General features: G+C 31.6%; 1 protein-coding gene across 1 annotated transcript; it reads left to right on the top strand.

Annotated features, from left to right (window-relative positions):
* Positions 1–790: 790 nt before the first annotated feature.
* Positions 791–22214, top strand: LOC136232983 (lysM domain receptor-like kinase 3). The gene is made up of 10 exons (XM_066022487.1): positions 791–1509; positions 9426–9584; positions 10758–10954; positions 13878–13967; positions 15617–15710; positions 17475–17626; positions 17709–17800; positions 19572–19710; positions 21710–21808; positions 21911–22214. The coding sequence occupies exons 1-10, from the start codon at positions 876–878 to the stop codon at positions 22073–22075; spliced, it is 1821 nt and encodes a 606-aa protein (XP_065878559.1). The 5' UTR covers positions 791–875; the 3' UTR covers positions 22076–22214.
* The last annotated feature ends 594 nt before the right edge of the window (positions 22215–22808 follow it).

Raw genomic sequence — 22808 nt, 5'->3', positions numbered from 1 at the left:
TACAATCAGGAACAATTTTACTCTTAATGCCTAAAATGGTATAATTTTACCCCTAACGTTGGAGATAAGAGCAATCTCTAATGTTGGCAAATTGAGTTAATTTCAGACATGATTACAAAGAACAAATATTTTGATCCTTAATTTATATCAGTTTGTTTTATAAAAAACATTATATTTTTTGTGATTTAATAATATAATTGGAGATTAATATTTATAAATTCGGTGAAATATTTGAATTTTTTTTTATCCTGCTACAAAAAGAAAACAGTATAGTTGTTTATTTTTTGTCAAAAAAAATTTCACGTCTAATCATATATTTTTGTTTTGTTACTAATGAGTGATAAAATTACGCACATGTGAAGTGTAGATGATCAAGATTCATGATATAAAACAATTTGATGAATTATTTTTCAAATTGATCCAACTTATTAACGTTAGGGATAAAATTGCTCTTTCATGCCAACGTTAGGGGTAAAATTGTACCATTTTAGACATTAAGAGTAAAATTGCTCCTGACCCTAAACGTTAGAGGTATTTTTTGCACCTTATCACTAGTTTTATATTAAAAAATCAAATAAATATAATTAATGAGTTGTTCGCTAGCAAAATACATAAACAAAATTAACGAGTTACTCTCGAGCAGCTCACGAACAAAATGTTGAGCTCAAGCTCGTAATGAGCCGAGCATGGACAAAGTTCGGCACGACTCTATTATAGCCCTACCCATATTTGGCTCTTGTGCCTTATATATATATATATATTTATAAACATGCAAACAAAAATCAAAACAAGCAAAAATACCAAACCACCATAAACAAATGCTCTCAATCTCAACTTATTCACCAAGCAAATGATCTCCATCAACCCAAAACACAATGACCATTTTACCCTCATCTTCAACCTCATCAATCTTCATCATCTTCCTCCTCATCTTCATCTTCTTCTCCACAAAAACCCAATCCAAATGCAAATCAGGGTGTAATCTAGCAATAGCTTCATACACAATACCAGAAGGAGTAAATCTCACATACATCTCAAACCTTTTCACCCAAAAAATCCCCCAAATCCTCCTCTTCAATCCCTCAATCCCTAACCCAGATTCCATCCTCGCCGATTCAAGAATCAACATACCTTTCTCTTGTGAGTGTTTAAATGGCGATTTCTTAGGTCATACTTTCAATTACACAACTCAATCTGGTGATACTTATGATAAAATTGCTAGAATTGCTTTTTCTAATCTTACGGATGAAGATTGGATTCATAGAGTCAATGTTTATGATCCTACTAGAATTCCTGATAATGTTCCGATTAATGTTACTGTCAATTGTTCTTGCGGAGATAAGAGTGTGTCGATGAAGTATGGGTTGTTTGCGACTTATCCACTTCTCTCCGGTGAGAATTTGTCGTCGTTGGCGGCGGATTCTGGTGTCGTGTCGGAGTTGTTGCAGAGGTATAATCCGGGGTTGGATTTTAGTGGTGGGAGTGGTATTGCTTATGTGCCGGCTAAAGGTTAGTTTTTTATATTTAAAAGCTTAATGCATTTTTAGTCCTTTGTATTTGTCCGAAAATGTCAACTAGTCCCTCTACTTTAAACAAATTCTATTTTCTGTTAACTCTTAACTCGTTTAAAGTGATAAAAATATCTGAAAATAATAAACACAATTCACTTGAAAACGTAATTAAATGAAAATAATAAACATAATTCACCAAAAATCAAGCAAAAACGTTGGAAATGCAAATCAAGTTGTAACCTAGCAATAACTTGCTATACCATATGGAAATAGGAAATGTTTGGTAAAATTTCGAAATAACTGTTTTTAGTATAAAAAATCAACTAACATTTACTACATATCAACTACAACAAACAGCTAATATCAATAGCAAAAACAAACAAGAGCTGGCGAACCAAACAGATCTCACATACATCGCAAACCTTTTCGATCGAAAAATTCCAGGTTAAATGCACCGATAGTCACTAAACTCTCATTGTTATCTCAAAATGGTCATTCAACTTCAATTTACCTAAATAAGATTATTCTACTTTGAATCTTGACTATATAAGGTCACTTCAGCGACTTCAAGAGCAAAAAAAAAAAAAAAACAACTAGAAAAGTGACGTGGATGACTCATCAATAACAGTCTATTTTCACCGCTGACAGAAACGACATATGGTTGCCACCTAGATGAAACATAGCTAACTAAAACGACACGTGTCAGCTAGATGGCAGACACATGCGATTTCGGACAGCTAGGTAGGAGCTACATATCGGTTCAGTCATTAGTAAAAGTTGACTAATGCTCACATGGAAGCCACATCATATTTTCTATGTATTATTGCTCTTGAAGTCTTCAGAATGACTTTATTGAGACAAAATTCAAAATTGAATGATTTTATAAAGATAAATTGAAGTTGAGTGATCTATTTTAAGACAACCATAAAAGTTCAGTGACTAACAGTGCATTTAACCTCAACCACCTCCCCCCTTTTCAAACCCTTCAATCTCTAACCCAAACTCTATTCAATCTAGTAATACTTATTCTACCGCACCGGATCTTCTAAATAAGTTTTTCGATAAACGTAAGTAGTTTCATATTTTTGGCAAATTTTTTATATATGTTTTAATAATATAAAAATATTAATGCAATTAAAATATATATTATACTATCTAAAAATAATAATATAAATAAATTTAATATAGAAAAACATATATATTTGTAACATTATATATCATTCAAAACGTGTTAAAAGAATATTTCAACAACAATATTATTAAAACAACTGAAACATGTAAAGTAATGTTCATACATAATGTAATTAACCGAAAACTATAAAACGATCTCTTTAAAATCTTCAATAATATCATGAAAACAAGTAGATGATGCAATTAAATAAAAATATATGAAAATAATAAACATAAATGAACAAAAACCATACCACAATGTTCGAAATGCAAATAAGGTTGTGACCTAACATTGGCTCCGTACACCATATGGGAGGGTTAAATGCATCATTGGTTACTGAATTTTTATAGTTGCTCGATGTGACAGTTAAATAATGACTCGAATAATAGTAAAATAGTCTGTATTTTTTTTTGTTAGATATAGGATAAAATAATAGGTTAATAGTGCTTTACGCGTAAAGTTTACCATTTACAAACAAAGATCAATTTTATTCATATCTAACAGAATATTTGAATAAGTTGATTTAATCGTTATTTGAGTACCATACCATATCTTTTAAATAAATTTATCGGCAAATTGAAGCAGTTTGTATATTTTGGTAAATTGTTTGTAACTATTTTAATAATATAGTAAATATTTTAGACAGTTTTTGTATGACAAACTTATATTTACCGATTTAAATTGTTGATATTTTAATAAATATTTTGTAATTGTGGTAGTACTATAGTTAAGATATAATTAATGTTTGCAGAATTCAATATCGTAAATAATAATACGAAAAAAAATTAACCTAATGATTAATAGGTTTTTGCCTAAAACAGTACAATATTGCTCAATCCGTTCTGAAATATATGTCGTTTAAAACACAATTTCATAAATTTAAAAGTCATTAAATAAAACTTAAAAGGGCAATAGTTTATAATTTCATTTTAATGACTAATTCTTACACAATATTCACCATCTCCTCGTTAATTATAATAGAATTAAAAAAGATAAATTTGTAAAGTGACGCAATCTTCTCTTATAAATTTTCCATATCCTTGGCAAGATATGTTATCAATGGAGAATTTTTTTAATATGAATTTCTCATAAACGTAATTAGTTTTAATAGTAAACGAACAAAGAAGTTTCTTCTCTAGGTCAACTAGAAGGAGTTAATCTCATTGATAGACGTAAAACATTGCTCTCAAAGGAGTTTTGAATTTGATTGATAAAAAAGATGAATATCCTTACAAACAATGGAGTTTAAATACCTCCTCCAATTTAAAGATAAAAAACTTTAATACCCTAAATAAGAAAGAGCAACAATTCAAGCAGCATTGGTCTCCTTGGAGGCTAAGTCTTCTCACACGGCGTGTGATAGTAGTGACACGTTGTGTGGTTGATTCCTCCGACCGTCCAACGCTCGACGAACATCCCTCAAGGGTTCTCTTGCAACACACGATGTGTGAGTAATAGCCACACGCCGTGTGCATTACCACGTCGACTTCCAGGAGCTCATCAGCTGTCCATACGCCGTGTGCCACCGGTGACACGATGTGTGGATGTTTTTCTCCCAATTCTTTAATCAACACTTAGCTCACATGTCATGTGGCTTATGGCACATGTCTGTGTGAGTCACTTCCTTCTCAAGCCTTGGGTTTCCATTGGAGATGTCCACATAATTTTTAACAATGGTAAAATTGAGAAAATGAGTGAAATTAAGTAAACCACCTATAATTCAGAATTTGTCTCCCTCTCTTAAACGAGATATAATTCAGATGGAAGGAGACAAATTAAGAATATTGAGTGTAATATTTTGTCTCCTTATATAGGGGTAAATTACATCCATAACGATTAAAATTTATTTATTTTAACATTATGACCACTGAATTTTAATTATTAACGGTATGACATGAACTTTACACTTTTTAACACCGGTGGCCACTCAATTTTAACCAACTCCTCAAAATGGCGTTAATGACCTCAAAATGAAATATTCAAGAATTAAAGTTGTTCATAACGATATGTACAATGAAACTACATTTTTTATTTTCCAAAATCACATTTTTTTGAAGCTTTCTCTCTCCTAACCAAACAACACCTAGATGACCTCAAAACGAAAATTTTCAAGAATTAAAGTTCTTTAGAACTTCATTAACTCTTTGAATTTTTTTTATTTTGAGTCCGTCAACGGTCGTTTTGAGGTGTTGAATGACCACCGGTATTAAAAGATGTAAAGTTTAATGGTCATACTATTAAGAATTGGAGTTCAGCGGCTACAACGTTAAAATGAGTAAAGTTCAGTAGCCATTAGTATAATTTACCCTTTTATAAGTCTCATTGTAGAATTTGGCGACAAAATTAAGAATATAATTAACATATTTTAATACCCTCAAATTAAGTTTGAAGCTGGCCTTGTCAATACGGTATTATAATTTATAATTGCCACCAATAGCCTCTTTGACACATACCTTATATTATTTTAATTTATTTTTAAACTTATTTCATGATTATGCCATTTGTGTTATACATAATTAATTAATTAAAATTATTGTGGCTAATAAGACAGTATTAAATTAAAATTGGAGAATAAAACTATCAAAGGATACGATCATACACATTCATTGTTTGTCGCTTACTTATCATTGCATTAACATTTTTCATCAAAAAAAAAAAAATCATTGCATTAAAATTCTTATTAATTTTATTCCACCCACCTAATCAATCATTTATTAACGCAATAAAAATGTTTAAAATGTTTAAAATGGTACAATTTTATTTTTAACGTTGCAAAAAAAACAAATCTATTTTTAATGTTGGCAAGTTAAGTCAATCTGATAAATGATTCATCAAACTATTTTCTCAGTCATGAATTGTATCATTTACATTTCACATGTGAATCATTTTATCACTAATTAGTAACAAATCATAACAATAAGAATAGACAGAAAATGTTTTAAAAAAACATAAAAAATTAAATTGTATTATTAGTTGGAAAAAATCCATATATTCTGTCGAATTTAAAAATAATAATTTTCAATTCTATTATTAAATCAGAGAAAATGTGAAGTATTTTTTTTAGAACCAACTGTTACGCTACTGACGCACAATAAGAAACAAATATTAATGTCTGAAATTGATCCAATTTGTCAATGGTGAGTTATATTTGCTCTTTGATGCCAACGTTAGGGCTAAAATTGAACTATTTAGACGTTAATGACAAAATTACTTCTGGCGGTCATTCTTAGGAGTATTTTTACATCTTATCCTTTATTAATTTTAAACACTTATAAAACATACTTTTTTTTTTTATAAACTTATGAATATACTACTCCCTCCATTCTGAATTATATGTCGTTTAAGGGAGGAAGAAAAATTCTAAATTATAAGTCGTTTTTACTCAATTTCACTCGTTTTCTCAATTTTTCCGTTGATAAAAAACTATTTCTTTAATAACGCATCTTTCCAAGAATATGAAAAGTTTATAAGAGAATATTCAGTGATAACAGAGAAAAGATTGTGTCATTTTACAAATTTATCTATTTTAATTGTATTGAAATTTCTTGAAACGTTTATAAGAGAATATTGAGTGATAACAGAGAGAAGATTGTGTCATTTTATAAAGGCTTAATACATTATTTGCCCCCTGAACTTTCAAAGCGTCCCGATAGCCCCCTCAACTTGCATAAAATGTTCATTAGCCCCCTCAACTTGCGTAAAATGTAATCAATTGATTACTCGGTCGCAAAAAAGTAAGTTAAATACGGAAGATGTATTCCACGCATCCTAGAATGTTATTACATAATTCAAAAATAGATTAAAAATGAAGTTATTGCTTGCTTAACTATACAACTTGTCGTTTTTAATATTAGAACTATATACCCCGATTTTGGTCGTTTTACTATTTCTAAGACTCGTGCAATAGAATTTCCGCATTTAACTTAATTTTTTGCAACCGAGTGATCAATTGATTATATTTTGCGTAAGTTTAGGGGCTAACTGAACATTTTATGCAAGTTGAGGGGGCTATCGAGATGCTTTGAAAGTTCAGGGGGTCAATCAAGCTTTCTGGACAAGTTCAGGGGCAAATAATGTATTAAGCTTTCTATAAATTTATCTATTTTAATTGTACTGCAATTTCTTGAAACATTTATAAGAGAATATTGAGTGATAACAGAGAGAAGATTGTGGCATTTTACAAATTTATCTATTTTAATTGTATTGCAATTTCTTGAAACGTTTATAAGAGAATATTATGTGATAACAGAGAGAAAATTGTGTCATTTTATAAATTTATCTATTTTAATTGTATTGTAATTAATGAGAAAATAGTAAATATTGTGTGAGAATTAGTAAATGAAAATGAGATTATAGAATAGTATTTTTTTTTAATTCTTATTTATTGACTTCTTAGTTTATAAAATTATATATATATTTCAGAATTACTAAATATTTAATCAAAATTTTAAATACACCTTCATCAACAATAATACTCTAATTTTTTATACAGAAAATAATTTAAATGATCTTTAAATATCGGGAAATTTACATATAAATTCACTTTTAAAAAACTATCTATAATTATGTTAAGTAATGATTTTGAATTATATCAAACTAGTAAAATTAGTATTTTTAATATATTTTAAGGATTTTATAAATTATGGATTTAGGATATATTTTTTAAGGTTTAATATAAATTGAGATCTAAATTTTTTAAATTATAGTACAAAATACTATTATAAAAACCGAATCAGGCGATCGGACCGGTCGAACCAGAAACCGGTCAGGGATTTCAAATGAATATAAAAAAAATGGGTAGTCCTTTTCTGACAAAAGCAACACATAAATATTATCTATTCATTTCATCATAATATATGTTTTGAAAACATAATACACTCAAATTCAAATGTCATTTAAAGTTAGACACTAAGTACAACAACTCTAATCATATGATATCTTAATAAAAAATAATAATTAGATAAATTTTGTATTTAAAAAAATATTACGCACGAGCCCAGATATCCTAATGGTTGCCCAGCAACAAAGCAAACTGACGAAGGAACACCAGTTCGTCTCCTATGTCGAACGAACGGGACCTCGAAGATGTTTGTTGCTAAGCAGGAATTAACAGCAGAAGAGGCCAAGGCTCTATCAAAGAGGCACTGAAAAGCCTCAAAGATAAGAACCAAAGGCCACCTGTCAGTAGCAGCAGACAAATCGTAGGAATACAGTGTGCTGATACCAAATGTATTTAAGTCTCAAATTAGAAAAAAAAAACATAAAAACTAAAATTTATTTATAATTTGTTTTGGATATATATATATATATATATAATTTGAAAAAATAAGTTTAAATTTATACATATATTTAATATAGATAAATATTATTTATTTATTTATTACATCATCCGGTCCGACCAAGTGACCCGTGATTCTTTTATAAATTCGGTTTGATGTCCGGTCCAGTTCTTATAACATTAATCATACTTTATTTGTTATATATAAACATATTAAAAATTAAATTTGATAATATGATTCAGTTTTGATTTTGTATTTAATTATGATATTTATATATTTAACCCTTAAATATATTTGTATCATCATTTGGGCAGACTAATAGAATTCTAATCCAAGAACAGCCCAATCCAACCACCACTCTAGTAACATTTGATATTTTTTTTTTTTTGGGTAAATATCATAATTAAGTACAAACCAAACTTAATTCTTAATATATTATTATTTTCTATATATTATGATTTTACACCATAATTTAAAAATTCTAGACTCCAATTCATAAAGCATAAATCCTAGAAAATATATTCTAGACTTCTAATTTATAAATTCTAATCCTTAAAATATATTAAAAGTACTGATTTTACTAGTTTGATAAAATATAAAATTATGACTTGACATAGTTGTAAATAGTTTTTGAAAAATGAATTTCTGTGTAATTTTCCCTATTTTTTTTAATTTATCTGATTATTCAATTCGAAACTCGTAATATTTACGTAAAGAAACTTTCATGTTTACACCTTCCGCAGATGCAACTGGAAACTTTCCTCCATTAAGAACAAGGTAAGGTACTAGCTTCTCATGCTTATATATCATTGTGCACTATAAAAAAAATTTATGTAAATTTTATTTATGAATATTTTTAATTACGGATTACTGAACTTAAAAATGTAATATAAAAGTTACTTAATTTTATAGTTTCTAATATTATGACCACTAAATTTCAACCAACGTTTCAAAATGGCTGTTAACAACCTCAAAATAAAAAATTCGAAAAGTTAATAGTATTTTAAAAAATTTTAATTTTTGAAAATTTTCGTTTTGAGGTCATTTAGATGTTGTTTGGTTAGGAGATAGTGAATTTTTAAAGAGAAAACTAAAAAAAAAAGTGATTTTGAAAAATAAAAAATATGGTTTCATGGTAAATGTCGCTCTGAACAACTTTAATTCTTGAATATTTTCATTTTGAGATCGTTAATGGTAATTTTGAGAAATTAGTTAAAGTTGAGTGGCCACTAATATTAAAAAGTATAAAATTCAGTGAGTGCAATTTACCCGTTACAATTAGTCTAATTTACCCGCGTTCTTTTAATATATTTCAATGGAGCTATTAACATTTGAACTAACTTTTTCCATGTTATTTTTGCAGCACAGGTGGTAAAAAACTTTCTTCACAATTTCCTCAAATTTATTATAAGATTTGAAAAACAGACCTTTATTATATGTTGTTGTAATATGATTAAAAAGCAGGAATTTCAAGTGGAGCTATTGCTGGCATATCAATTGCTGGAATTGCAGGAGTTCTGCTTTTTATGTGTTGGGTATACTTTGGGGTGTTTAGGAAGAAGAAAGTAGATGCATCATTGCTCCAAGATACAGCTGAAGATCACTATTTTCAACATGGACATGGTAATTATTTATTCTTTTTAATCTGTTATGTTACACCGACACTTCTCTTTAGTAGCGTTTTCGTGTTTGTGTCCTTTTCATGTTCATGCCGGTGTCCGTTTGAAGGCTATTTTATAAAGTTTATGTTTTAGAAATAACGTTTCCCATGTTCGTTTCTGTACGTGTATATGTACACAATGTCTATTTCTGTGGTATAATACGATATATTGGGGTAAATTACATTCATTGCCACTGAAAATTTACTCTCACTTTTACGGTACAACCATTAAAATTCAAAATGTAACATAAAAATTATTCAATTTTACATTTTTTAATATTATGGTCACTAAACTTTAATAATATCTCAAAATGATTGTTCACGATCTCAAAATAAAAAAAAATCTAGTAATTAATAATATTCTAAGCAACTTCAATTCTTCAAAATTTTCATTTTTGAGGTCATTTATGTGTTGTTTGATTAGAAAAGAGAGAGAATATTTAGAGAAAAAGCCTACAGAAATTGTGATTTTGGAAAATAAAAAACGTGGTTTGATGGTAAATGTCGTTCTACACAACTTTAATTCTTGAACATTTCTTTTTTAAGGTCGTTAACCGTCATTTTGAGACACTAGTTAAATTTTGGTGGTCATAATATTAAAAAGTGTAAAATTTTATGTTACATTTTGAGTTTTGGTGCTATACTGTGAAAGTGAGTAAATTTCAGTTTCTGCGATTTTGAATAGCAAATAAACTATCCATTATTAGAGGCTGAAGGATAGCCAGAATATGAAATTGCACAATAAAAAAACCAACTTTCATTAACTGGGTTTCATAGTAAACCGTGTCATAAACATTAGGCTGAAGATTGCAATATTTTGTAAGTGGAGGTTAAATTTGTTCTTCCCAATAACCATAATGATAAAGTTGTACCTTATCTCACAATAATATAGTTGTTAACGACTTCGTTCTCTTCAAATTGCCTTAAAAATTGATCTTTATTTGGTTCTTCTTGGTACAATTGAAAATTAAAGGGCGGCCTGGTGCACTGTGCGTCTCTGCTGCCTATGACCTTTAAAATACTGGCGGAAACCAACCATGACTACTCCAAATTTGTAAAATGATTTGTAAACACTCTAATTCTCTAAATAGTTTATCATATGCTTGATTTGAAATTCAATCCTATGAAACTTATAGGTTATGGAAGTAGCTTGAATAAAAATTCAGAGGCAGCTGGTTTTGTTGCTGCTCCGGGGCTTTCAGGTTTTACAGTGGATAAATCTGTGGAGTTTTCATATCAAGAACTTGCTTCAGCATCAAATGATTTCAACATCTCCAACAAAATTGGACAAGGTGGATTCGGAACTGTCTATTATGCTGAACTACGAGGCGAGGTGTGTAATTAATACTCCGTTATTATTAGGGATGTAAATTAGCCGAGCCGTTCATGAACAGTTTGTGGTTGATAAAAGCCCGACTGCATTTGACTCGATTTATAACGAGCTGAGCTTGAGCATGATGAAACTCGGCTCCAAAGCTCACGAGCAGATTTTGTTATAAATTCATGAATAAGCTCGATTATAATAAAACAACCTAGTTTTATAGGTTTGAAAATCATGTTGTTTCTAATACTTATGTTGCCTCTATACTTGGCCGAAAACTTCAACTGTCCCCTAAACTTTCAGAAGTTCCAAATGACTCCTTATTCTTGTCCAGTTGTATTCAATAACCCCTACTTCTTCGTAAAATTTAATGGATGTAGAAAATGAGAGATAGGCTTCGTCACGTGTCAAAAAGAAAATGTCACATAGACAAATAATTAGGAACTTTTGAAAGTTCGCAGAACAGTTGAAGTTTTGGGGTCATTGAAAATAATTGGACAAGAATATGAGTTATTGAATATAATAGGATAAGAATAGGGAGTTATTGAACGCAATTGGACAAGAATATGAGGATTATTGAATGCAATTAGATACGAGCAGAGGTCATTTGGACACAATTGAATCCAACTACATTCAACAACCCCAAAACTTCAATTGTCCCTGAACTTTCAGAAGTTCGAAATAACTCTTTCTTGTCTAATTGTATTCAATAACCCCGTATTTCTCAGTAAAATTTAATAGATGTAGAAAATGAGAGACATGCACTGTCACGTGTCAAAAAGAAAATGTCAAATATACAGGGTAAATTACATACATGGTGTACAACCTTTGCTCTATTTCACACTTTGGTGTACAACCTTCAATTTTGCACACTAAAGTGTACAAACTTTTGGTGACCTCCCACTAAAATGTACAGCCGGTAATTGTGACTGGTCAACACGAAGTCAACGCGCCACATCAACATTTTTTTTATCATACTCATTTAAAAGAGTGGGACCCACTTATCTAATTACTAAAAGACCCATATTTTCTTATATAATTACTCAAATAACCTTATCTTCTTCCTTGCAACTCCTCTCTCCATCTTTCCCGTTCTCTCTCTAAATACTCTCTCTCTTCTCTCTCTAACTCTTCTATTTCTCTCTCTAAGTCATCTCTCCCTCTCTCTAACTTCCTTGTAATTGCTCAATGTTTTTCATGGTGGGAATTAGGAATTTGGTATTATCATGATCGACAAAAACGTCATTACCAACAATAATGGCTTCGATTTAACGTCAAACATTGACCCCTCTCACTGCTTTCGATTTAACTCCAAATATTGACCCAAAGCAACAAAATAATGCATATTATTATAAATTCATCATTCAAAATTGAAAGATGAAGAGCAGGAGAGAAGCTAGTGACATAACAAAAGCGAGGCGCAGCTAGGCCTAAATCTGACCTTTCGAAGGAGACGGGATCAAGCCAAGAAGGTAGCTGAGCAGGAAAGGCAAATATCTTCCTCCAATTTTTCCAATTTTAATCTCCTGCTCTCTCTTATTCATTTGGTAGTTTTTCATGTTTTGCTTTTCCTTATTCATGATTGCGTGAAGAGTCTACAACTGAGTTCTGCCCAAAAATCTCCTCCTATAACTTTCTGCAAGCCCTTTGAGTTTAGCGAGATTCGATCTTGGCGATTTTCTAACAACATAATTATCGAAGGAAAAGCTACTAAACAACCTATTAATGTTATGATCTTCACGGTATAGAAATTGCTTCAATTTGCTAATCATAACTCTAAAAATTAAATTATAAAAGAAATAAAAGAAATTAATTAATGGGTAAGAGTTGAAATTAATTGCTTCAGTTGTGTCTCCATGAAAATGTTAAAAATGTAGCAGAGGTGAGGAAGAGGAGGCGAGCTTCATAAAAGAGTTGAAATTAATTGCTTCATTTGTGTCTCCATGAAATTGCTAAAAATGTAGCAGAGGCGAGGAAGAGGATGCGAGCTTCATAAAACAAGAGCTCACTCGGGTACGGGAAAGTAAGAAATCTTTTGCCGAGTTAGAGAGAGAAAGGGTAGAGAGGGTGAAAGCTTTAGAGAGAGAAGACTTAGAGAGAGAAAGGATAGAGAGAGTGGAAGCTTTAGAGAGAGAAATGGCTAAAAACAGAGGGCATAAAGAAGATATGGTTTTAGTAATTATATAAAATATAAGGGTATAGCAGTAATTTTATATTAGTGGGTCAGATTTTGACTTTTTAGAGAAGTCAAATTGCTGATGTGGCGCGTTGACTTCGTGTTGACCGGTCACAATTACCGGCTGTACACTTTAGTGGGAGGTCACCAGAAGTTTATACACTTTAGTGTGCAAAATTGAAGGTTGTACACCAAAGTGTGAAATAGAGCAAAGGTTGTACACCATGTATGTAATTTACCACAAATATACAAATAATTATGAACTTTTGAAAGTACACGGACAGTTGAAGTTTTGAGGTTGTTGAATATATTTGGACAAGAATATGAAGTTATTGAACTCAATTGACCAAGAACATGAGGTTATTTAATGCAATTAGACACGAATAAAGGTCATTTGAAACTTTTGAAAGTTCTTTTATAAAAAAAAATAAAAAATTTTGAAAGTTCAGGAGACAGTTGAAGTTTTGAGCCAAGTAAGGGGGCAACAGATGTATTAAGCCTAAAGAAATTTCAAATGAACTTAATGTGAGCGAAGTTCATGAACAGAATTAACGAGCTGCTCGCGAGCAAAGTTCGTAAACAAACTCGCGAGTAAGCTCACAAATAAAATGTTGAGTTCGAGTTCGAACTCGTCAATTTTGTAACAAGCCGAGTATGAGCAGGTCAAAGCATGACTCGATTACAGAACTAATTATTACAACAATTTGTTTGTTCTATTAATTCTTTCGTCCTCATTTAAAATGTAAAATTAACTTGCAGAAAGCTGCAATAAAGAAGATGGATATGCAAGCCTCAAAGGAATTTCTAGCTGAACTCAAGGTTTTAACTCATGTTCATCACCTCAACTTGGTATGGTACTCTCCCTATCTACATTGCTTTAATTTCTTGGTTCACTTTGAAAGTTGAAATTTTGAGTTTATTTTCCATCTGATTTTGTCAATTTTCAACAAAATAATACCCAATGGGGTAAATTATATACATGGTGTACAACTTTTGTCATTTTTCACAACCTTCAATTTTGCACACAAAACTGTACAACTTTTGGTGATCTCTTATTAAAATGTACAACCGGTAATTATGACTGGTTAACATGCCGCATCAACAATTTGACCTCCATAAAAGTCAAAAATGCTGACGTGGCATGTTGACTGGTTAACTTTTGACTTTTAAGTATGTCAAATTATTGACGTGGTGCGTTGACCAGTCACAATTACCGGCTATACACTTTTGTGTGCAAAATTGAAGATTGTAAACCAAAATGTGAAATAGGACAATGGTTGTACACCACATATGTAATTTACCCCAATTATTACGGTAAATTATATACATGGCCCTGAATTTAAAAATCGCACATTATAGCTCCTGAATTTTACAATTTAGTAACGTAATGGCCATTTTTAACATTGATCAATATCACCACTCTAACAGAAGGCACCCCTCTATTGTACTGTTAAAAATTGATATTTTGAGCAACTTTAATTTATTGGGATAAATTACACGCATGACCCCTAAATTTAAAATTCGCACATTATAGTTCCTGAACTTTACAATTTAGTAACGTAATGATCCTTTTAATATTGATCAATATCACCACTCTAATGAAAGGCACCCCTCCATTGCAGAACTGTTAAAAATTAATATTCTGAGCAACGTCAATTCTTTTTTGGTTTTCAGATCATTGAGGTGTTGTTTGGTTAAGGGAGAGAATGATTGTTTAGAGAGAGAAATATCTAAAAATTATGATTGGGAAATAAAAAAAATGGTGGTTTTATGGAAAATATTGTTCTAAACAACTCTAATTCTTGGATTTTATTTATTTATTTATTATTATTTTGAGATCATTATTGGTAATTTTGACGTGGTCAGCATTAAAAGGGTCTATTATGTTAGTACAGTATAAAGTTCAGGGACCATAATGTTCGGTTTTGAAGTCCAGGAGCTATAATGAAAGTATATGCAAAGTTCAGGAGCCATGAGTGTAATTTACCCCTAAATATTCTAGCCAATAATATTAGGGCTGTTAATATTCAACAGGACAAAACAATTTACAGAGATAACCCGCCTATTACGACTCATTAGATATATTAATCATTTTTTTGCTTATGTGGAATATACAAAATACATAATAAGATTATATATGACGACTCAATACATCCCTAGTCCATCTACTTGTTCGAAAAAATTCTGGTGTTCTCTTGTACTTTGGAAACATCCTAGTTATCTCGTGAACATGTTTAAAGTGATTTATTGACTTCTGAACTTGCTTACAGTATCTATTAGCCTCTAAACTTGCTTAATAAAGTGATACGTACTTCAACTTGTCCAAAATCTTCTTTGCTTTGTCACGTAGACTTAGAAAGGTCAATAGATCACTTTGACTTTAACTTATTAGAATTGACATTTCTGGACAAGTAACGGGTTAGGGATCTTTTAATTGGGCCCAATTATGAAACGACAACTCGTTTTGACGTCTCTAATCAATCTTCATTGAATTGCAGGTGCGGTTAATAGGATATTGTGTTGAAGGTTCCTTGTTTTTGGTGTATGAGTTCATTGAGAATGGCAATTTAAGTCAGCATCTCAGGGGCACAGGTGAGGATGAGGAAATTCAAATACGCAACGATGGTTTTAGTTTTCATATATTGCACGGATACGGAAACGGAAACGGAAACGGAAACGAACACAGACACCAAAAAATATTAATTCTAATACCTAACTTTAATATAAGGATAAAGTCTAAAAATAAAATACCATCAATGTTAGCAGTTAAGAGTAATTTTATTTTTAACGCCTAAAACTTCTAATTTTACCTCTAACGTTGGCAATAAAAAGTAAATTTATCCCTAACATGAGTAAGTTGAGTCAATTTGAGAAATAATTTATCAAACTGACTTCTCAGTAATGAATAGATGTGAACAAAAATTAAGAAAAAATAGTATACTGTATTTTGTATGATAGACAAAAAAAAATCCAAATTTTCCGTTGAATTTAAAAATATTAATCTTTAGTTCTAGGCTTAATACCCTCCCAGCGCCCTCAAGTTGGCCCGATACTGCAACTGACCCCGTACTTACACTTTTAACAAGTAACCCCTCCAACTTGTTTATTTCGAACAAATAATTCCTCAAATTGCTCAATTGGAACAAATAACTCCTCAAGTTGCTTATTTAGAACAAATAACCCCTAAATCCAAAAAACATTCAACATAATATTACATCAAAAATAAAAGATTTCAATTTATCGGTTGCTACATCTAACTAATCTAGTGATACATTAAGTAAAGGGCAAAAAAACTCCCAAAATAACCTACTTAAGGGGTTATTTGTTTCAAATAAGCAAGTTGAGGGGTTAGTTGTCACAAGTTTAAGTTCGGGAGGTCAGTTGCAGTATTGTGACAACTTGAGGGGCTTGGAAGGTATTAATCATTTCTAATACATAACTTTAATATAAAGATAAAGTGTAAACATACAGTCTAAGAGCAATTTTATCCTTAAGTCTAAAATATTATAATTTTATCCCTAAAGTTGGCAGTAAAAAGTACATTTACCCTTAATATTGGTAAGTTGAGTCAATTTGAGAAATAATTTATCAAACTGATTTCTCAGTCATGAATTTTGTTATCTACACTCTACATATGCGTTATTTTATCATATCACAAACATATGAATAGATGTGAACAAAAATTAAGAAAAAAATTATACTGTATTTGGTATGAGTTAGACAAAAAATTTAAATATTTCGTGGAATTTACAAATATTAATCTTTAATTCTATTATTAAATCCCAAAAAATGTGAAATTTTATTCTTAACCCAACTAATATTTGTTTTATAATGATTGTCTAGAATTGATCCAACTTGCCACATTAGCTGTAAAATTGCTCTTCACTGTCAATGTTAGCGATAAAATTACAATTTTAGACGTTAAGGGTAAAATTGCTCATGACTGTCAATATTAGATGTATTTTTGCAAATAACGCAAAATAGTGAACGAAATATCTGTATCTGTGTTATGTAATGATGTTTGGAATTGATTCAATTTGCCAATGTTATGGTGTAAAATTGTAACATTTCAGATATTAAAGGTAAAATTGTTTCTAACTGTCAACGTTAGGGGTATTTTTGCACCTTATCATTGTAATAAAATAGTTTTCAAACGAAAACGACACATATACGAAACGCTACTAAAAAAAGAGTGTCAATACAACATAGGTTATAATAACACTAGTGCAAATTAACTAAAGAAGAGTGAACTGTCACCAATATTATTATTGGCGTCGCTTTTCTAAACGATCGTCGCTTTCTCCATAAATTAACTAAGTTTACAGCTAAGTTGTGCACATTTTCACTTTGATCCAGATAGAGATCCATTACCATGGTTGAGTAGAGTGCAAATTGCTCTAGATTCAGCTAGAGGACTTGAATATATTCATGAGCATACTGTTCCGGTTTATATCCACCGCGATGTCAAATCGGCGAACATTCTTATCGACAAGAACTTTCGCGCCAAGGTTTTGAATTTCCTTTTCCCTCTGTTAGATTAGAGTATATTTTATTTTGTAGCAATATTATTTTAACTGATCTGATTCACAGGTTGCAGATTTCGGATTAACAAAGTTAACTGAATATGGAAGTGGTTCGATGCAGACACGACTGGTAGGCACATTCGGTTACATGCCGCCGGAGTAAGTTATTGTCTTATGATTATAGCTAGTTTTTGCGGTAGAATGTAGTGATAGTCGCTGAAGTTCGGGATAAGTTGAGTTACTTTATTGAAAGTAGGGCTATAATCGAATAGAGCCGAGTTGAGCTTTTTGAGTTGTTCTTGCTCGGCTGGTTAGAAAATTGACAAGTTCGAGCTTGAACTCAATATCCTCTTCGTGAGAGTTTTGATCGCGAGCAGCTGGTTAATTCTTTTTATAAATTTTGTTGCAAATATCTCATTAATTATATTTATTTTAAATTGGCTTAATACATTAAAAGCCTCCTAAAAAGCTTAATGCATATTTACACCCTTAAACTTGGCAACTTTTGCATATTGGCACCTTGAAGTTTTAAAATAACTTATCACACACTTATAGTTGGTTTTAAAAACTTATCATAGACCTATAGTTGGCTCATTCGGATCTCCTGAACACAAAATCGTTGATCCGTCATCTTTGACAAATGAGGTGGCACATGCGTGCTATAGAAAAAAGAAAAGCATGTGAGTTCGTTCTGTATACCACCTCATCTGTTAAAGATGACAGATCAACGATTTTGTGTGCAAGATGTCAGAATGAGCCAACTATAGGTGTGTGATAGGTTTTAAAGCCAACTATAAGTGTGTGATAGATTGTTTTAAAAGTTCAGAATGCCTAAAGGCAAAACGTGTCAAGTTTAAGGGTGTAAATATACATTAATTAAGCCCCCTGAAACATGGCTCAAAAACCTAATTGACCCATTGAACTTACAAAGCGTCCCATCAGCTCCCTGAACACATTTAAAGTAATTTATTAGCCACTTTAATTTGTTTAAAATGACTTATTGGCTTTCTAAACTTGCTTAAAGTGATATAAATTTCAATTTATTCAAATCCAATCACGTTTTTGCATATGCACTTAGCTAATCATATCAATTTAAGTAAGTTCAGGGGCTAACGAGACGTTTTGTAGGTTCAGGGGCAAATCAGCTTTTTGGGTCATGTTCAAGGGACTCCTAATATGTATTAAGCCTTTTAAATATCTTTAATACAAAACTACGTAGTTTTGAAACTTATAAACTACTTTTACATTCCTCCCTTTATAGATATTTTATTATTAAAAAAGTCGAACCAAACTTGTCCACGAACATATTCATGAACATTATAATCGAACTTGTTCATGAACCTATAATCGAGCTTTTGACCCAAGTTTTATCGTGCTTAATCTCGGTTCGTTTATAAATCGAGCCAAACACGGTCGAGCTTTTATCGATCCGAATAGCAGCTCGGCTCATTTACAACCTAATTGAAAGAAAATAAAGTTGAATGACGGTTGTAAAATGGCCTAATACATCCCAAGCCCCCTCAAGTTTTCCAAAACTGCAACTTATCCCTAAAACCTCAAAATGTTACAACTGACCCCCTAATATCATGCGCTGCAACGTAGCATTTGAGGGGTTATTTGTTCAAATAAGCAAGTCAACTTCGGGTCAGTTGTAACATTTTGAAGTTTCAATCACGCGTTGCCGCTATAAAATAGATCCCAAACTTCAGTGATGCTCTCAGTACAATTTACTCGTAGTGTTCGTGTCCTGTTTCCATAAAATACTGAGCAACTTGGCTCATTTACAATCCTAATTGAAAGAAAATAAAGTTGAGTGACTATTGTGAAATAGATCCCGAACTTCAGTGACCGTCTAGGTACAATTTACTCATAGTCTTTATGTCCTATTTGCATAAAATGGTCCCTTAATTTTGGGATATTTGTGGTTCAGGTATGCACAGTATGGTGATATTTCAACCAAGGTTGATGTATATGCATTTGGTGTGGTGTTGTATGAACTTATATCTGCAAAACAAGCTGTGGTCAAGACTAATGAATTCATAACCGAGTCCAAGGGACTAGTTGCCTTGGTAATTCTTATCCTCTTCTTCTTTCTTTCTCCGCACTAGACCTGTCCACGGGGCTCGGGTATCCATCTGGCTCGTTCAGGCTAGTGTCCCTTGAGCCAAGCTTGAACGAGAAAAATTGGCCTTAGGCCTAGCTCAGTTCAGCCCCGCTAAACCCGTCTATTTTTTTTAGCAGGTTTGGGATCGATAAAAATAGCACGGACCGGCCCGTCCTATTAAGGGTAAATAATTTATTAGTCCCTTCTCTTTTACCTAACACACTGTTTAACCCCCTATTTTGAAAAACATATTATAAGGTTCCTATCTTTTGTCAATTTTAACCATTTAGTCATTCTGTCTAGTTTTTTTTAGATTTTTAACCGAATATATCTTAGCTTTCAAAACAGTCATAGTAAATACAAAATGGTCATGTTACTCTGTTATTTTCTGCTTGTCTGTTTATGCCAAATATAACGGTTAAAAATCTAGAAAAAAAAATAGACAGAAAGACCAACGGGTATTGACAAAAGATAGGGATCTTATAATTTATTTTTCAAATAAGGGGACTAAACAGTGTGTTAGGTAAAAAGGAGGGGACTAATAAATTATTTATCCTAATATTAATTAGTGAATTATGGTTGTGTTTGGGATTTAATTTTTAAGCTCGAGCCCGTCTAACAGCAGGATGAGCTAGGATAGACTTGGACGGTGTATTTTTATATAAAGTCTATTAGGCTTGGCCCAGCCCATGGACAGATCACTCTGCACACAAATAGCAGAAAAGTACAGCTAATACATCTCTAATCCTCCATAGGGTTGGCCCTGGGCCTAGGCTTGCAGTGCGCCGGCCTAGGGCCCAGGGTTGGAGGGGTTCAAATTTTTTTAAGTCTATATATATGGGTAAAACAATTATACATATATTAATACTGTCATATATTAATATGAAGTGGACTTTGAACTATCAGTTTGAATTTTTAGTTCAAACGGTTTCATGACAAATACCAATTAAAATTTAAAGGTTTCGAATAATTGATATTTTAGACTTCAAAGAGCCCAATTAATTTTTTAAATGTAGATTGAGGGTTAATTTAAAAAAAACGGTGAAATATCTTTTTGATTTTCAATAAATGAAAGTATTTGGTGGACGTAACAATATGTATCGTATAATTATTAATGAAATATTCATTTGTTTATCATTTATTGAAATATATTTTAAATTTGTACATACAATTTTTTTTAATAAGTAGACCCGTATCTTTTATTTCGTTCAGGGCTCATAAATTTTCGGGGCTGGCCCCGGTCCTCCAAACTTGTTTAAAAAAGTCTAACTAACCTCTCCAAGTTTGAAAACAATGGATTAGCTCATTCAAGTCGCTTAAATTGACATAATTAACCCTTTAAGTCCTACGTGGTAGAGCAAGTTAAAGATCTGGACAAGTTAAAACGTACATCACTCTAAGCAAATTCAAGGTCAAGAGATCACTTGAGTAAGTTCAGGGGTTAATAGGTCGCTTTAAACGAGTTTAAGGAATTAATGAGTCGTTGTCAAAGTTCGGAGGATCAATCGGCTTTTATAGCCAACTTGGAGGGGTTGTATTAGGACTAGAAAATCTTAATATATCTTTAGCCCGTGTACTTGTCCAAAAAAGTTAACCGCCCTCTATACTTTGAAAACGTCCTATTTACCTTCTGAACTTATTTAAGTTATGCTATTAAATCTCTCAACTTTCTTAAATATCATATTTGCCCCCCTAAACTTGCTTTAAATAATCTATTCGCTCCAAAATTTACTTAAAGTGTATACACATCAATTTGTCGAAAATCTCTTTTTGGCCTGCCATCTGTATTTTAAGGGGCCAATAGGTTACATTAACATGTTCATGGACTAAAGAGGATATTTTTAAAGTATAAGAGACAGTTGACTTTTCTGGATAAGTATTGGAGATTAGAGATGTAAAATATTTTCTTAAAACTGTAGTATCCGAAAAAGTAACATAAGATGGCTATTATTGATGTAGCGCAGTTTGAGGAGGTTCTGAGTCAAGCTGACCCAAAAGACGATCTGTGCAAACTCGTCGATCCTAAGCTCGGAGATAACTACCCAGTTGACTCGGTTCATAAGGTGATGATGAATTGTAATAAAAAACATGACCCTGAAGATCTTATCGAGCATATGTGTTAAAATAAGTTATCGTGTCATAAACGTGTTTGTTATTCGTCGCAGATGGCTCAACTCGCTAAAGCATGCACACAAGAAAACCCTCAACTAAGGCCAAGCATGAGGTCAATAGTGGTTGCACTTATGACACTTTCATCTTCAACTGAAGATTGGGATGTTGGTTCTTTTTATGAAAGTCAAGCTTTAGTCAATCTAATGGCTGGCAGATAGCAGATTGGAGGACAACTTAATATATATAGTTTATAATTATGTTGTTAATTATTTGCTTATGTTTCTATTTGTTTAATAGATTATAATTTTCCGATTCTAACTTGGTTTGTTTGGAATTTTAGGAAGGAAAATTTGTCAATTACTGCGTTGTTCTGTTTGTTTAAACAGATTAATTGTCTTTTAAATGTGTTGGTACATATACATTAATTGAAGATGGATCCGGTTCTAAGAACACGGTCACTTCAGAGGCTATAGGCCTACTTGTACCAGTGGCAACGTTTGTAAGCCACAACGAAAGTCTAGGGAAATTCATCGGTATGAATTTTAAAGACTTTGTGATAAAAGAAAAATTTGGCTTCTTTAGAAATGATGATGATATGCGAAAAAATCCATATGTTGATATTCTCGCGCGTAATGGTTGATTTACATTAGAAATGTGAAATGTCATAAATTGACAAATCTGAGCAGTGATGTTATCTAGCCGAGCTAGACGCTGGTAGATGAACATTAGTTGGCTAGATTTAATTTGTAAAAGTCACTAAAAATGTAGAAATCAAATCGCCTTAAAATAAGTACGTCACAATGATGGAATCGAAGAAACATATCATATCAATTGGTGAATATACGATATAAAAAACTTTTGTATGATGAGTTACAAGTAGAAAAGCTTCCGTGTGATAACAACATTAGTCAATTGATCTCAACGAGTGTTATTCTAATTGATTTTGTAGAA

This window comes from Euphorbia lathyris, chromosome 6 (genome assembly GCF_963576675.1).
Source record: "Euphorbia lathyris chromosome 6, ddEupLath1.1, whole genome shotgun sequence".
Taxonomy (NCBI): Eukaryota; Viridiplantae; Streptophyta; class Magnoliopsida; order Malpighiales; family Euphorbiaceae; genus Euphorbia; species Euphorbia lathyris.
Note: the sequence above shows the minus strand (reverse complement) of the source record. Positions and strands in the feature narration are given on the sequence as shown.

Coding starts and splice junctions, on each gene's coding strand:
- LOC136232983 (XM_066022487.1), top strand. CDS start 876: ATGACCATTTTACCCTCATCTTCAACCTCATCAATCTTCATCATCTTC. Junction 15,711..17,474: donor TCAGCATCTCAGGGGCACAG/GTGAGGATGAGG, acceptor ACTTTGATCCAG/ATAGAGATCCATTACCATGG. Junction 21,809..21,910: donor CAGTTGACTCGGTTCATAAG/GTGATGATGAAT, acceptor TATTCGTCGCAG/ATGGCTCAACTCGCTAAAGC.